Genomic DNA, 14,688 nt, shown 5'->3' with positions numbered 1-14,688 from the left:
TGTGTGTGTGTGTGTGTGAGAGAGAGAGAGAGAGAGAGAGAGAGGGCTGGGGCTGATGTTGGGGTTTCCCATTCCCCCTGCGTAGGTTTTCTGCCACCTCAAACGGTGAAAAAAAAAAAAGCTGATTGGCGGCACTTTGGCGGCAGCTCAGTCACGCTGCTCCATTCTTTGGCGGCAGTTCAGCAGTGGATCCTTCACTCTCTCTCTTCCTCTTTGGTGGCAGCTCAAAGAGAAAGAGAGTGTCCCACCCAAGGACCAGGACAGGCCACTCCAATAGTGGATGGAGTACTGCCCCTTTGTATTGGCCGCCCCAAATATCTGCTTCCTTAGCTGGTGCCTGGATCTGGCCCTGTCCCGCCTCAGGACTGGTTGCTTCCTGTTGCTGGCTGAACAGCAAGACTCTCTCAGTCCTCCAAACACACTATCTCCCCTGCCCTCCATATACACATACACTCCCTGTCCCACACTCTGCTTTCCCCTACACTTCAGTTGAAAAGCAGCTGGCAATGTAGTAGGTTGCCCATGGAACAATGGGATTGGAAACCTGCATCGTGTGACACTGTGTCTACCCTATGAGGCATTGCAATCCCTTCTCAAAGCACCCTGCAGCCAGCTGCACAGTGGAATAGCAACCACAATACACTGCTGTCTTTGCCGTTGGAAGAGCTGCTAATGTGAATGCGCTCCACTATCACAAAGGGTACAGTGTGGACATGCAACCATGGTTTAATTCCATCTCTTTAATAAAAGTGATGTAACTTGTTCAGAAACTTGCCCGTGTAGACATACCCATAGTTAAAGTTAAACATATGCATAAGTCTCTGCAGGATAGAATTCCTTATGAGAAGACACAAACCAAAGTACTTTATTAATTATTATTATTATTTCCTTACATTCAGAAAATCTATTTGAAATAATATTTGGCAGAATAGATCCAAAACTTTCTGGTAGATAAAATCAGATTTTATGTTACTAAGGTTAGTACTGGGTTCTGACTTCTCCCTTAAATCAACATTATTTAAAATCCTACTATTCAAGAGGCTTGTGTTTCTGATGTGTTAAATAAAATCTGCGCAGATTGGAGTACAGGATTCTGTCACTACAACACTTGGAATCATACAAGAGAAGGAGGAGTGACTTTGTTTTAAACGATCTAGTTTAAAGATATCAGATCTGCCTAAATTATGCTATCTATCTAAATATACTCATGTATAGTCATATTAATTTTATTGTACAGTGGTTAAAATTAAAGTAAAATATAGATACTGGACATTTTCTGAAAATTTTTCAACATTTCTTGTAAAGAAATAGAAAAATCTCCACAAATTTATTTTCTATTTCCTTCAATTTATTACTTTACCAGTACATAAATAGAAAGTATGACTAAATTTCAAGTTAAAAAAGAAGTGGTTAAAAAATGCAAGCAATACTATAGACCTGCACATTTCAATTTAGATGTTAGTCTGTTTGTTTCATTTTAACAGCGATCACATGTGGACATCCTGGGAACCCAGCTCATGGAGTCACTAATGGAAGCGAGTTCAATTTGAATGATGTTGTAAACTTTACTTGTGGCACTGGGTATTTACTTCAAGGTGCGACTCGAGCACAGTGCCGGAGCAATGGACAGTGGAGCAGTCCTTTACCTACTTGCCGAGGTAAGAAATATTTCCATTCAGCATTTCCTGTTTGAGGACTTACTCCAAATAGGATGCTTTCCACTGAATTCATAAACCTTTGGATCAAGTTCTAAACCTTGAACTTTTAGGGCTTGAGAATCCTCTGCACCTGAGCTCTGCTCTGACACACTGAAAAAGGGAGGCGGTCAGGGAAGCAATGGTGGCTTCCTGATTCTTAGGCATTGAGCCCCACTTGTCATTAAGGTTCCATTATGTCACTGATCTAAGTCCTAAACAGAGAGAATTCTCCTGAGGCAATATGACTGCTTCCAGCAATATAAAGTGTACTTAGCACTGCATAGGTGGTGCAATGTGAACTTGGTGGACCAGAGAATCCAGCCCTACATTTTGTATTCATAGTAATAAACCATCATAAACAACCTAGATGATTTTAGGTTCACTACACTAATGTTTTTGTAAGGAAAAGAGTACATTATTCTTATTGAAATGTATAGGTCTGCAGATAAATCTTCATGCATCAAAATGAAAATATACTATTTATTGCCCTAAGACTTATCCATGCTCTAGTAGTATATGAAAGAGTCTTCCAACTCGGGGGCTGTCCCAAGACTGTGGAATAAATTTTCCCATGAACTAATAATCATTGCAAACCTCATCTCCTTCTGCTCTAAATGCAAGGTACATTTCTTTGACTTTGCGTGTGTGTGTTTGTGTTAGAGAAGACAAGCTCAAAGAAATGTGCTTTGCACTTAGAGCAGAAGATGCTGAGATTTGTAATGATCCTTAGTTCCTAGGAGAATTCATTCCACAGTCTTGGGACAGCCCAGAAGAAAGCTCTCTCCCACACAGATGAATTTGGCCCTTTTTGTAGAGAGGTCCAACAAGCCAGAGGAGCAAAGTTGTTGACTACTGTCTTCTTCCTGGAGTTTTAGCCAATCATTTAGATATCTGGAGCCCAGGCCATGGAGCACCCTTAAGATAATACTGAGACCTTTATTCAAAATTATGTGGAAGGCCAGTGTAGAGAGCAGGGAACACGTTTGATGTGCTCATGATATCTTGTGTTGCTAAGGAGATGTTCTGCAGTGTTCTGTACCAGCTGGAATTTCCCAAGTGCTGAAGGCTTTATGCCCAGGTAAATCTCATTGCTGTATTCCAGCTGAGAAATAACATAGGCAAGAATAATTGAATAGCATTAAGTGACCGCAAATTACACTCGAATGCAGACAGCATGAGTGCTTCTTTGACTATTCCTTTGAAAGTTTTCAGTTCTCTCCCCATTAGTGTGAATCTAAGGGCAAAGTTCTGAAGTGGGGGGTCTTTTTCAGTCCTCTGCTCCATCAGCAATAGCAATGATAGAAGCCTCCAGTCTGGACTCTAAGTAGGCGAGTTATAGAATGGTAGGTCAATACTAAAGTAGATAAATTATTTACATATGCCAGCTAGTATGTTTTACCTGAATATTTTTGGACTGAAAAAAAAATTGTTGTCATTATTTAAGCATGAAATAAATGTGAATGCTGTTTTTTTCCTTCCCATAAATCCATATCTTTATAGTGTTGAAACTTATGGCACACACTTATTTCTTTTTACCTTATGTCTGAGCAGGAATGTTTTGGGGAGACTAAAAATGGGAATACGAAGTCTGTGATAAAGTCAAGTGCAGTTATTGCTGGTTTCATTATCACCACTTGTAGAGGTATATTAAAATCATATATTTATTACAATGATTGTTGCTAAGAATGATAATTAACTGTGGTGATTAGATCATCATAATATTCCAGAGCTGGCAGATGCAATTTCAAGCTCAGTGTGTGAGGAATTAGATTCTTAGCTCTCTATAGAGGGGTAGCAATTCCCTCAGTCACCACTCTCAGAATAAATTGAAGTGAGTTAACTAGCATGGCAACATAATTACTGGGACTGGAAAATAGCAATTAGCAAAGAGATTCCTATTTAGCATCAAATGATGTTTATTTTCTTATATATTGTAATGAATCATTAAATTGTAATTAACACACTAAGAAATCTTTTCCCACTTCTCACACTGAGGGAAAGAAGGACCTTCTAAATAACATTTTCTTTGTCAAATAGCAATTTTAAGGAAGATTTTATACATACAATAAGTGCAATGCTAGTTTATATGGCTTGATTGTTACCAGTATATACTCGATGGTTTTCAGGTATTCCACCCCTTGCAATTTCCATAAGCTGAATTGCTCAGATTTAAAAAAAAACAAACAAGCAAACAATGGAAGTTAAATGCAAGAAACTGACATTAATGATCAATGGACTTTGAGGATAAGGAAGAAATCAAGTACATAAGTCAGAAAATTCCAAACGATAGGTTGATCTGACATTATCTCAATCGTGGTTCACACATCTATTACTGTTTTCCTTTTAAAATGTGTTACATGACTGAAGTTGAATCTTTATGGGGGTAGCTATATTATTAACATTTTTTGTATTAGTTTATATGGTTTGAAATCTTGCACAAGTGCCTAGGGTGTCCATAAGGGATGGTAATTATGGCCACAACTCCTGCCAACATCTATGCTCTTTGGGTTCCCAATTTCATAAAGCAGCCCATTCATTACCAGGGTGCAAGGGCTGCATTTCTGTCTCGACTTTATGCTGGCTTTATGTGTAACAGTGGGCTTTCATTGTGTTTCCCCTTGTTCTCACTCTACTTCATACCTGTATCAAGCACAGACAATGGGCCAAAGGGTATCGTGAAGTTATTTTTTTTCCTATGTACCATCCAAATATATATAGGGAACTTCTTGGGGCTGGGCGTATACTCAGCAGACTGGAATGTTCAGAGACTTGAGCAGCCAGCCACTAAACTCTTATGAGCTTTTGATTTTTCAGAGGCTTATAATTTGGCCAAGTCAGGATGAATTTTCACAGGGAGAGCAAAAGTCATCTCCCTTAATCCAGAGCTACTGCCTTGCCAAATTTAATGTCTGTGTTCCAAAGCATGATGATAACATAAGAGTTGGATTTTTTTTGACTTAGGCAAACATGTGCTAAGTTAGGGAACATTTAGCAAGTGTTCCCTAACTTAATTTTGGAAATGCAGAACTATTTATGCTGAAATTGTCACTTAATATAAATTAGCCTGAGAGAGCAAGCATGGAATTATAGCCAAAACAGCTAAAATTTTGCAGAGTTATAAACAATTAAAATATTTGCATATACTGGAAAGTGTTAAGAAAACATAACTACTGGAGTTACTGCTACCTTTGCCTACAGAAAAAAATACCCACTACCTACTTTAGTGAGGAAAAAAAAAAAGAAAAAAGCTTTGAGGCCTTGAGATAAGAAAGAATTCTGATTGAGGTTAACACATAAGTATGTGCTTAAATCTCATTGAAATCAATGGGATTTAATAATTTACTTAAAGTTGAAAACCCATGTAAATTCTGTGCAGAATAAAGATAGATTAAAGTATGAATTTGTGCTTTTTTAAAAGAGGGGTCTTACTATTTTTTTGTATTTTTGCACTTGTGTGTCAACTCAGCTAAGAGAGTTAATTAGATTCTATTTCTTCTTGTCCATCATCAACAGTATCATTGACTGTATTTCATTAAAGGCACTGATATTGCACAGATGCCACAGACTTTGCATACAGAAATGATTCATACAGAAAGGTGGCGATGTTCAAGAAGAAAGTAACCAAGCTTGATTTTCAGATCCTAGGCTGAATTTGCAAGGCTGGTAGTTACAAAAACTGGCAAACTGAACTTATTAGATACAGAAACAGAGACACAGTCAACATAGCAACATGTTGCCATTAAAAAAAAAAATCTCCTTACAGAGTAAACCACACTTTAAAAAGAGCTACATCATGCTGTTGGCCATTACTATTGGTCTAAAGAATCCTTTGGTGTTATTTAGATGTGTTCCCTAAAATGTAATAATCACTATTTTGTCAGGAGTCATACAGGAGAAAATACTTAGTTTGAACAGAAAGGAAATATTTGATGCAGATTTGGTTTAAGATTATTGTTCTATTGATTTGGGGTGCAATGCTGCTAAAGTAGTTTAAAACCATGAGTTCTATTCCAGATATCTGCTATATGAAGCTATGATCTGTTTGTTGGGGCTGTTAAGAAACAGCATTTCAATTACATTGTATTTTATAATAATAAAATCTGGAAAATTTTGACTTAGGAACTGGTATTGTTTCACAATTGTACTCTGATTCTGTATTATTTTAGTTTTCTATAAGTAATATTTGATATTGTGGTAATATGTTAGTATCCATATATCTTCTCTCCAATTATTAAAACTACATCCTGAGAAATATTCTGCTGTTATTATTTATAAATATGTAATTTACAATGATCAAACCTAACTTTTTAAGGCAGAATAGTTGAGAATGAGAATTAAGTACTTTCAATGTTTCTGTAACTCAAAACTATGCTATGATGAACATAAGTAGTGTATCTATTTGTTTCTATGTACAACAGAAATGATTATCTCCTGCAGAGTTATTATTTCATAATCTAGAATAAGGAGCTTTCTGGCATCCTCCTGAGAATCATTTTTGTCACCTAAATGATTCCAATATACTATTTCCTTTTATTTCTTGTAGTGTTTGTTTTTCCAATGGGAATAATTTTTTATTCATTGAAGCGTATTTATTTTTCAACCGTGTTTATCTTATTGGTGCGTATTATACATTTTCGTTTGGAAAAGTTTTACCCACTGTACAACAATAACTTGGGCCCCAATCCTGCAAACACTAATGTATGTGCTTAACTTCTCACATGTGGGTTGTCCTGTTGAAGCCAATGAGATTACTTATGTTAATTTAAATATATGTATTATAGCCTTAAAATCTATGTCTCTGTGAATGTGCTAGGAAAGAAATGAAACACCAAAAAATGTTTGTAAGATGCCCTTAGCATCAAGTGTATGGAACCACAGTGACCAGAGAGCATTTGATACCTGCTGAAAGGAGCAGCAAGAGAGACATACTGCATGTTTGAGCCCCCTTGCTGTGCTCCAGCAAGACTCCTGTCTGTGTGTGTGTATACTGGTAAAAATATACCTGTATAATTATAGCAATATAACTGAGTACGCTAGACAGCACCTTTGCACTTAGTTACATCAATGCCACCTCCTCCGCTCCACTGGGTGATTATGGGTATAACTGAGAACAGTACTTGGTCCAATAAGGCTATGAATTATACCTCAGTATGTGCTTGTTTTTTGTGAGTTTTCTGTCTGAACCTTATGATTATTTTAGCATAATTATTTTAGTAATTTTGTTTGTTTATATTTTTTAATAATTTGGATTGAGCGGTCCAATCTTAGATGAAGACAGTTTCAGGTTCTTTTGGGCGGAAGACATGAAATAAAATACCTGCCTGAATTATGCCACTTATGAAGGGGAAAAGAAGAGAGAAAGGTAGAATAAAATATCTCATTTTTCACAATTTGATACTGAATCTCCTCCATTTCACTCTATAAAATATAAAAAAAACCAAAATGACCTCATTTAGCACAGCTAATGAAACCATATGTCACTTTATATCCTGCATGTAAATATACCTGGAGAATAATCATGCCAAAGAATTACATTTGTTTTTCAAAATGTTCTGCTATTTGAATTTTTATTTTGTTGGAATTTCCAAAGATTGTTTCACATTTTATTCAAAATATTTTCAACCAAAATTTGTAGAAATTAAGTTGAAAATTTTTTACTAGAGTACTTGTATAAATTCACTCCATCTATACTATATAAAGCACCTTTCATCCAAATACATTGATTCAGAATTTGTTGAGAGAAAACAGTGCTTCCTCCTGAACACCTCTTCATATAACATGTACCTTTGCCCTATAAGTCTCCTATTTGAGTAATGGAAGGGGACAATTAGCTGTAGTAAAATATGACTTTTTTAGTGAAATTGTGAATAGGGAAGAGAAAACTTCCACTCTCTAGAATATCCTAGTACAAAAGGATTAATGATGCTAGCAGACCTATACCCTTTAATTCAACAGAGATTTTACATGAACCATTCTTCCAAATCTCAGCCTAGTTCACTTGCATCAGTAATGAACTTTTGGCTTCACTCATTGTAATTGTGCATGCCATAACTACAAAATAGACAGCAATGTTTTTGCTATTGTAGAAAAAAAGGTTATTTTATTTCAGTTTGCAGCAGGATTATTTGCCATGCTCAGTAAACATTTGCAAATACAGCTAGACAATTTACAGTATTTCTGTTGCCATGATAGATCATGGCAACCTATTTTGTCAGTAATCCTTTAACTAAAAAGTTCCTAGCAGGCCTTTTCACTAAAGGAAGAACCCATTTACTTTACAAACAAAAATCATACTGTAAACAAAAGGTTACAGTAATTCCTGTTTTAGCCCATTATGTCCAGAATCTGTTTACGTAAAAGCATCTAATTACTTGATATTTTATATCCAGATATGACCTGCAGACCACTAGGCTGTTTCTACATTAGCCTTTCCTAACATTGCTACCACTATCTATGCTGGTGGTAAAAATGGTGAGAGCACTGGTATATGCAGGGGTTTCTGGTAGTTGCCAGTGTTTTAAACACAATGGGTGAAATCCTGGCCCTATTGAACTGAATAGGAATTTTGCTATTGATGTCAATGGGGCCCACATTTCATCCTTTGTCTTCTAACTTCCTTAGATCACATCTACACCATGTAATGTTTAAAACATCTGTGTCTTTCTAGACTAATGCTTCTACCATTACTTTCATGGGAGGAGCTTAAGTGATGATAGTGTTGGTATGAATTTTGGGGAAAAAATCTTGTTGTAGTCAATTGCAATTCTTGTTATATTGAGTTATTATTTCATGTGCCTAAATAAATATTTATCCTGAGGTCCTTATCTGGTTGTTTTCCACCTCAATAGCACGTGGTCTAAAAAGCCCTTTGGATAGTTGCAGGTGGTATGAGTTAGTGGTTGAAATGTTGAATTAGAAGTACCTTAGGTAACAATGTGATGGACATGCTTTTTTAAAAACAAAAACAAATGTCCAGCATGCATTTATTCACAGTAAGCAGTTACTTATAAGGCTTGTAAAAATATCTCCTGACTGGAATAAAATTCACTCTTATCAGCACGATGATCATCTCACGTACATTTATATAATAGATACAATTTTGTTTTATACAGTGTGCACTGGAGAAAGAGCAGAATTAACTTAGAGTAGTAGAACATAAAAGCTTAAATCACATTGTGTTTTTGTGGAAATCTACAAATTCTTTAATAGCTTGAAGACTTGCTCCCAATTGTGTCATATTTGAGAGCATATTGTCCTCCTTCCTTTCACACACGACTGAGAAAACAGGTTTAAATAAGGATGCTACAGACTAAGGCCTTGTATTCAGGGAAAGTTTTATCATTTATACTGGTCTAATTATATGGGTACAGTTATACCAGTATGAACACACATACTCATAGACTTTAAGGCCAGAAGGGACCATCAAGACCAACTAGTCTAACCTCCTGCACATTTCAGACCATAGAACTTTGCCCACCCATTCCAGTAATCAATCCCTAACCTCTGGCTGAGTTACAGAATTCCTCAACTCATGATTTGAAGACTTCAGGTTACAGAGAATCCACTATTTACTATGTCTAGGTTAGACCTGTAAGTGACTCATGATGCAGAGGAAGGCAAAAAGAACCCAGGGTCTTCGCAAATCTGACCTGGGGAAAAATTTCTTCCCTGGGAAGGAATATGGTAGTCAATTGGACCCTGAGATTTGGGCAAGACCCACCAGCCAGACACCTGGGAAAGAATTCTCTGTTGCAACCATTTAATGTCCCCTCACCAGCCATTGGGGATATTTGCTACTAGCAGTCACAGATCAGCTACATGACATTGTAGGCAATTACATGACACCATTCCCTCTCCATAAACTTATTAAGTTCAGTCTTGAAGCCAGTTAGGTTTTTTGCCCCTACTGCTCCCATTGGAAGTTTGTTCCAGAACTTCACTCCTCTGAAAGTTAGAAACCTCTATTTAATTTGGAGCCTAAATTTACTGATGGCCAGTTTATATCCATTTGTTCTTGTGACAAGATTGGCACCTAATTTAAATAACTCCTCTCTTTCCCTGATGTATTTATAGAGAGCGGTCCTATGCCCCCTTAGCCTTCGTTTGGTTAGGCTAAACAAGCCAAGCTCTTTGAATCTTCTCTCATAAGGTAGGTTTTCCATTCCTCTGATTATCCTAGTAGTCCTTCTCTGCACTTGTTCCACTTTGAGTCCATCTTTCTTAAATGCGGGAGATGAGAATTGCACACAGTAATCCAACTGAGGTCTTATTGGTGCTTTGTATGATGATACTAGCACTTCCCTGTCTCCACTGGAAATGTATCACCTGATGCCTCCTAGGATTTCATTAGCCTTTTTCATAGCCACATCACACTGATGGCTCATCGTCATCCTTTGATCATCCAGGTCTTTCTCCTCCTCTGTTGCTTCCAACTGACATGTCCCCAGCTTATAGAAAAAAAAATCTTATTGTTAGTCCCTAAATGTATGACCTTCCCCTTTGCACTATTAAATTTCATCCCATTTCTATTACTCGAGTTTTCAAAGTTGTCCAGATCTTTTTGTATGATAATCTTGTCCTCCTCTGTATTGGCAATGCCTCCCAACTTTGTGTCATCAAGAAATTTTATTAGCATACTCCCACTTTTTGTACCAGGGTATTAATAAACATGTTAAATAAGATTGGTCCCCAAACCAGTTCCTGAAGAACACCATTAGTAACCTCTATTCAGTTCACTTTTCAGTATGACCTGTTATAATCTCCTTTTTTAATTCTCTTGGTTAGAATTAAAAAATGTACCATGATACACCTCATAAAAACATTTTCACATGCATCCCTGTTACCTGCTAGTCCCACCCCCCATTTCATTTAGTATGGTGGAAATTTCCATTGACATGTCACTTTTTCAGGAAACACTGCATTTTATTCATAATTTAAATGAATATTTGACGCAGCTGTAACAATAATATATAGCACAATATTGTTAATTTTTAAAAACAAAAAATTAGTTTTAGGCCATGATCCTTCAAAAAGATATACACATGCTTGTATTCACGTAACTATTCCCATTTGCTTTAGTGGGGTTATTCATGTGAGTGAGTACAGTTGAGAATGTGTGTAAGACCTTGTCTATATGGGGTTATTTTGCAACAGTATAGCTACAACTAAGTTACTGAGTTAATTTAAGCCACATATTTGTAAACCACATTTTACATATATGCAGTGTGTCTACATTAGAGGTTTGTACTAGTATAGCTACATCAGTGTAATTAAAATAGTGCAAATTTACCTAGTTTAGATAGACAAGCACTAAGTGTAAGATCAGGGCCTTAGATCTTAATTAATAGATAATGGGTGTTGGACACACATTATTGCCTTTATTAAATAGATGAGTAAGGTTTATGGTTCACCAGTCTCAGATTTTTGTTCAATTGAAGTCAGTCATGTTTCAAGAATAAAATTAGATCCCTGTGGTTTTCATTTGAAAGAAGGGGCAAAAATATAAAATCAGTTTTTCATTAATACTAAAGGAAAACTCACATCTATTTAAGACATAGACAAAACCAGGTTATATGTTAACCTTTCCTTGTTTGTATCAATTCATTTGCAATTTACCATTTTGTGACTTTATAATGAACTCTGCCAACATACTTTACTCTGTCATCATTATATAGTGTTTTCATAGGCAGTGTCTCGATATTTTCATCGGAATAAAGCTCAGAGTAGGTTTCTACCCAGCAATCCATCTGCTTGGTGTGATCATTGATTGTTTCCCCTGTCATTGATTCCAATGGGGCTATCTTCTTGGAAGTTGGAGCCAAGGTTTTCTGGATCCCATCATACATATTTCTGATGTTGCCAGCATCAGCTGCCACATGGATGCTTTCACATAAATACAGCCAATAGTCAATGGCACAGCATCAGGAAGTTTCTTGTACCTTGGTTCTTGCCACTCTTGATGCTTGTAAGGTTTTTTTCATTTGATTCTGTCTTGTAGTTGGTTTGGGCTGTGCATTTGGCCCCTATGACTGGTATCAACACACTGGAATATGTGTCAAACTAGTTATGAGTCATTAGAGCGAAGATGTGAAATAATTATCTAAGTTATATCAGTTCTTGTACTGCTGTGACTTTTCTTGGTTCTCTGTGACACTGAGGTTAATACAAGGACATCCTTTTACTTTCAATCTGTGTCTTGTCTTTGGTTTAAGTCTGACGTTGCTGCATACCAGAGAGTGGTTTGTGTTGCAATTAGCACTTTGATAACAGTGAGTAATAAGGCGGATGGTAAGGTTGGCATGCCTTGTGATGATAAGATCCAGTTGGTGCCAGTGGCCAGATCTGAGATGTTTCCAAGACACTTTGTGTTGCAACTTTGTCTGGAATAATGAGTTTGTTAGAACGAAATTCTAGCAGTCTCTGACCATTTACATTCATCTTACCAGTTACGTGTTGACCAAGACAGTTGGTCCAGGCTTCATGATGAGCTCCCACCCTTGTATTAAAATCCCTTAGCTGGAAAACATATTTGTGTTTCAGAATCTTGCTGATGGTGGTGTTGAGGCATACACACAAAATTGACAGGGCCCTCAGATGTGAATAACTATAGTACCAAAATTCTCTCTGATCCATTTGTGAGTGGCTTAATCATGCCCAGAAGTGAGTTCTTGATGGCAAATCAGACTCTGTGCTCTTGTGTTTCTTCTGCTCTTTTCCCCTGCCAGAAAAAAAATGTATATTCTTTTTCTCTGAGAGATGCACTCAATGCTAGCCATGTTTCTTGGAAGGATGTGATATCCACATTTTGTCATTTCAGCTTGTCATTAATCACGTCAGTTTAATGAGCATCGTTGATCTGGTGAAGGTCCTCAGATAATCCAGTTGTCGTGGTGCGACCATTCCATCACCCTATCTTTAAGGGTGTTTTCTTTCTTTTACATGATTTGCCTGGTGCATTGTTTACGGTCCACTTGTCAAGTTATAAAACTCTAAGCTCCAAGCACCCATTGAAGCAGGGAGACTGTGGGAGGACAGCACCCTATTGTCTGGGGGCTGTCCAGTGTTATGAAGGCGGTGGTTGTCCAGTGAGATACAATGATCTCTCCCACTGTTGGAGACAGCTTTTGATGCTCAACTCTATGCCAATGAGTAAGCACTTAGAACTGGTGACTGCTGCCTCCTGGGTTGTGTCAATGTTCAAGGCGAATTTGAAGTACTTCTCCAGGGCACAAGCCTGGGCAGATGATATGGAGGCCCTGAGTTGCCCATGCTTCATGATCCCCCTCTCGGCATCACCGATAAAATCCAGAGGAGAGGAAGAACCAATACATCTAATACCCAATCTGTTTCAGAGTTGTCAGAAAGATAATAAAATATTAGTACCGGATTGCCTTTGAGCTCCACTCCAGATTTTCTATCTGAGTTTACTCTCATAGCCTTACATTCTCCCAAATTCACCCAGAAGGCAGTGGGGCTTTTCTGTCAGGGGTTGCTCCCTTAGCCTTACACTCTCGTGGGCTACTCACAAGGCAGTAGGTTTGATAAGCTGCAGGTAGTACAATCTACTTTCATTATGGTAGCAGACATAGCCTGACCTGATTGATGAAAATATTGGTACGGACGCAGGCCATCAAAAGCCTGCCTGTTATGACCCAACTCGATGAACTGACTGTCAAGGAGCTTAGCCTTGCCATAGATGGCTTCCTCAATGGAAAGGCCCCCGGAAAAGACCGCATACCATCTGAGGTCATAAAATGAGGAAAACCTATTCTACTGTAACATCTTCATGAGTTGCTCTGCTTCTCCTGGAAAGAAGGCGAAGTACCACAAGAAATGAGAGATGCACACATGATCGCTCTCTACAAAAACAAGGGTGACAGGAGTGACTGTAACAAGAATCATGGCATTTACTTTCTTAGTATTATGGGAAAAGCTTTTGCCCAGGTTGTCCTGAATAGACTTCAGACCCTTGCAGACAGAATCTACCCTGAATCATAGTGCAGTTTCAGAGCTGAAGAGTCTACTATCAATATGATCTTCTCACTGAGACAACTACAAGAGATGTGCATAGAACAAAAAAAGCCCCCCAACATAACCTTCATTGATCTCACAAAGGCTTTTGACTTTGTCTGTAGAAGACTATTCACACTTGTAGAAAAGATTGGATGTCCCTCCAAGCTCTTAAGCATGATTTGATCCTTCCGTGAAAACGTGTACAGCCCAATTCAATACAATAACTCAGTTTCTGAAGCTTTCCAGATTCATAGTGGAGTTCAAGCAAGGTTGTGTACTTGCCCCTTCTCTGTTTGGGATCTTCCCTGCTACTGAAACAAGCTTTTGGTTCCTCAACTGAGGGAATCTACTTGCACACAAGATTGGAAAGCTGTTCAATCTTGCAAGACTCAGATCTAAAACCAAGACTCAGGAGGCCTTTATCCAACATCTCCTCTTTACTGTCGACACAGCATTAACAATCCACACAGAAGCTCATCTTCAAAGCCTAATGGACAGTTTTTTCAAAGCCTGCCAAGACTTCAGGCTTACCATAAACCTAAAAAAGACCAACATAATGTGCCAAGAAGTTGAGGAAGCACCCTCCATAAAGATCAACGACTATAAACTTGAATGATGAATGAGTTCACATACCTGAGGTCCATTTCATCGAATCTTTGGAATCTCCTGGAGGGACAGAGTCACCAACACTGAAGTGCTCAAATGGGCCAGCATACAAACACTCCTCAAACAGAGATGCCTCAACTTGGATGGGCATATGTTCTGAATTAAGGATGGGCTCATCCCAAAGGACATCCTCTACTGTGAATTGGCATCTGGAAAAAGACCCAAAGGGCGCCCAAAATTGTATTTCAAGGATGTGTGCAAGTGAGACCTCTAAGAAATGGACATGGATGTGCACGAATGGGAAGATCACACTCAAAACCTCAGCCTTTGGAAACAAGAGCTTAGCAAATGTCTCCGGAGTTATGAGAGGAAG

General features: G+C 37.9%; 1 protein-coding gene across 2 annotated transcripts in view; it reads left to right on the top strand.

Annotated features, from left to right (window-relative positions):
* Window positions 1-14,688, top strand: part of CSMD1 (CUB and Sushi multiple domains 1) — a 2,060,432-nt gene that overhangs the window by 1,965,565 nt on the left and 80,179 nt on the right. For both annotated transcript variants that reach the window (XM_030555566.1, XM_030555565.1), the window contains exon 54: window positions 1,485-1,658. In XM_030555566.1, coding sequence (XP_030411426.1) covers window positions 1,485-1,658 — 174 coding nt within the window. The remainder of the gene's footprint in view (window positions 1-1,484; window positions 1,659-14,688) is intronic.

Source organism: Gopherus evgoodei, chromosome 3 (assembly GCF_007399415.2).
Source record: "Gopherus evgoodei ecotype Sinaloan lineage chromosome 3, rGopEvg1_v1.p, whole genome shotgun sequence".
NCBI classification, from domain to species: domain Eukaryota; kingdom Metazoa; phylum Chordata; order Testudines; family Testudinidae; genus Gopherus; species Gopherus evgoodei.
The sequence above is the reverse complement of the archived record's forward strand: the minus strand, read 5'-3'. Positions and strand labels throughout refer to the sequence as shown.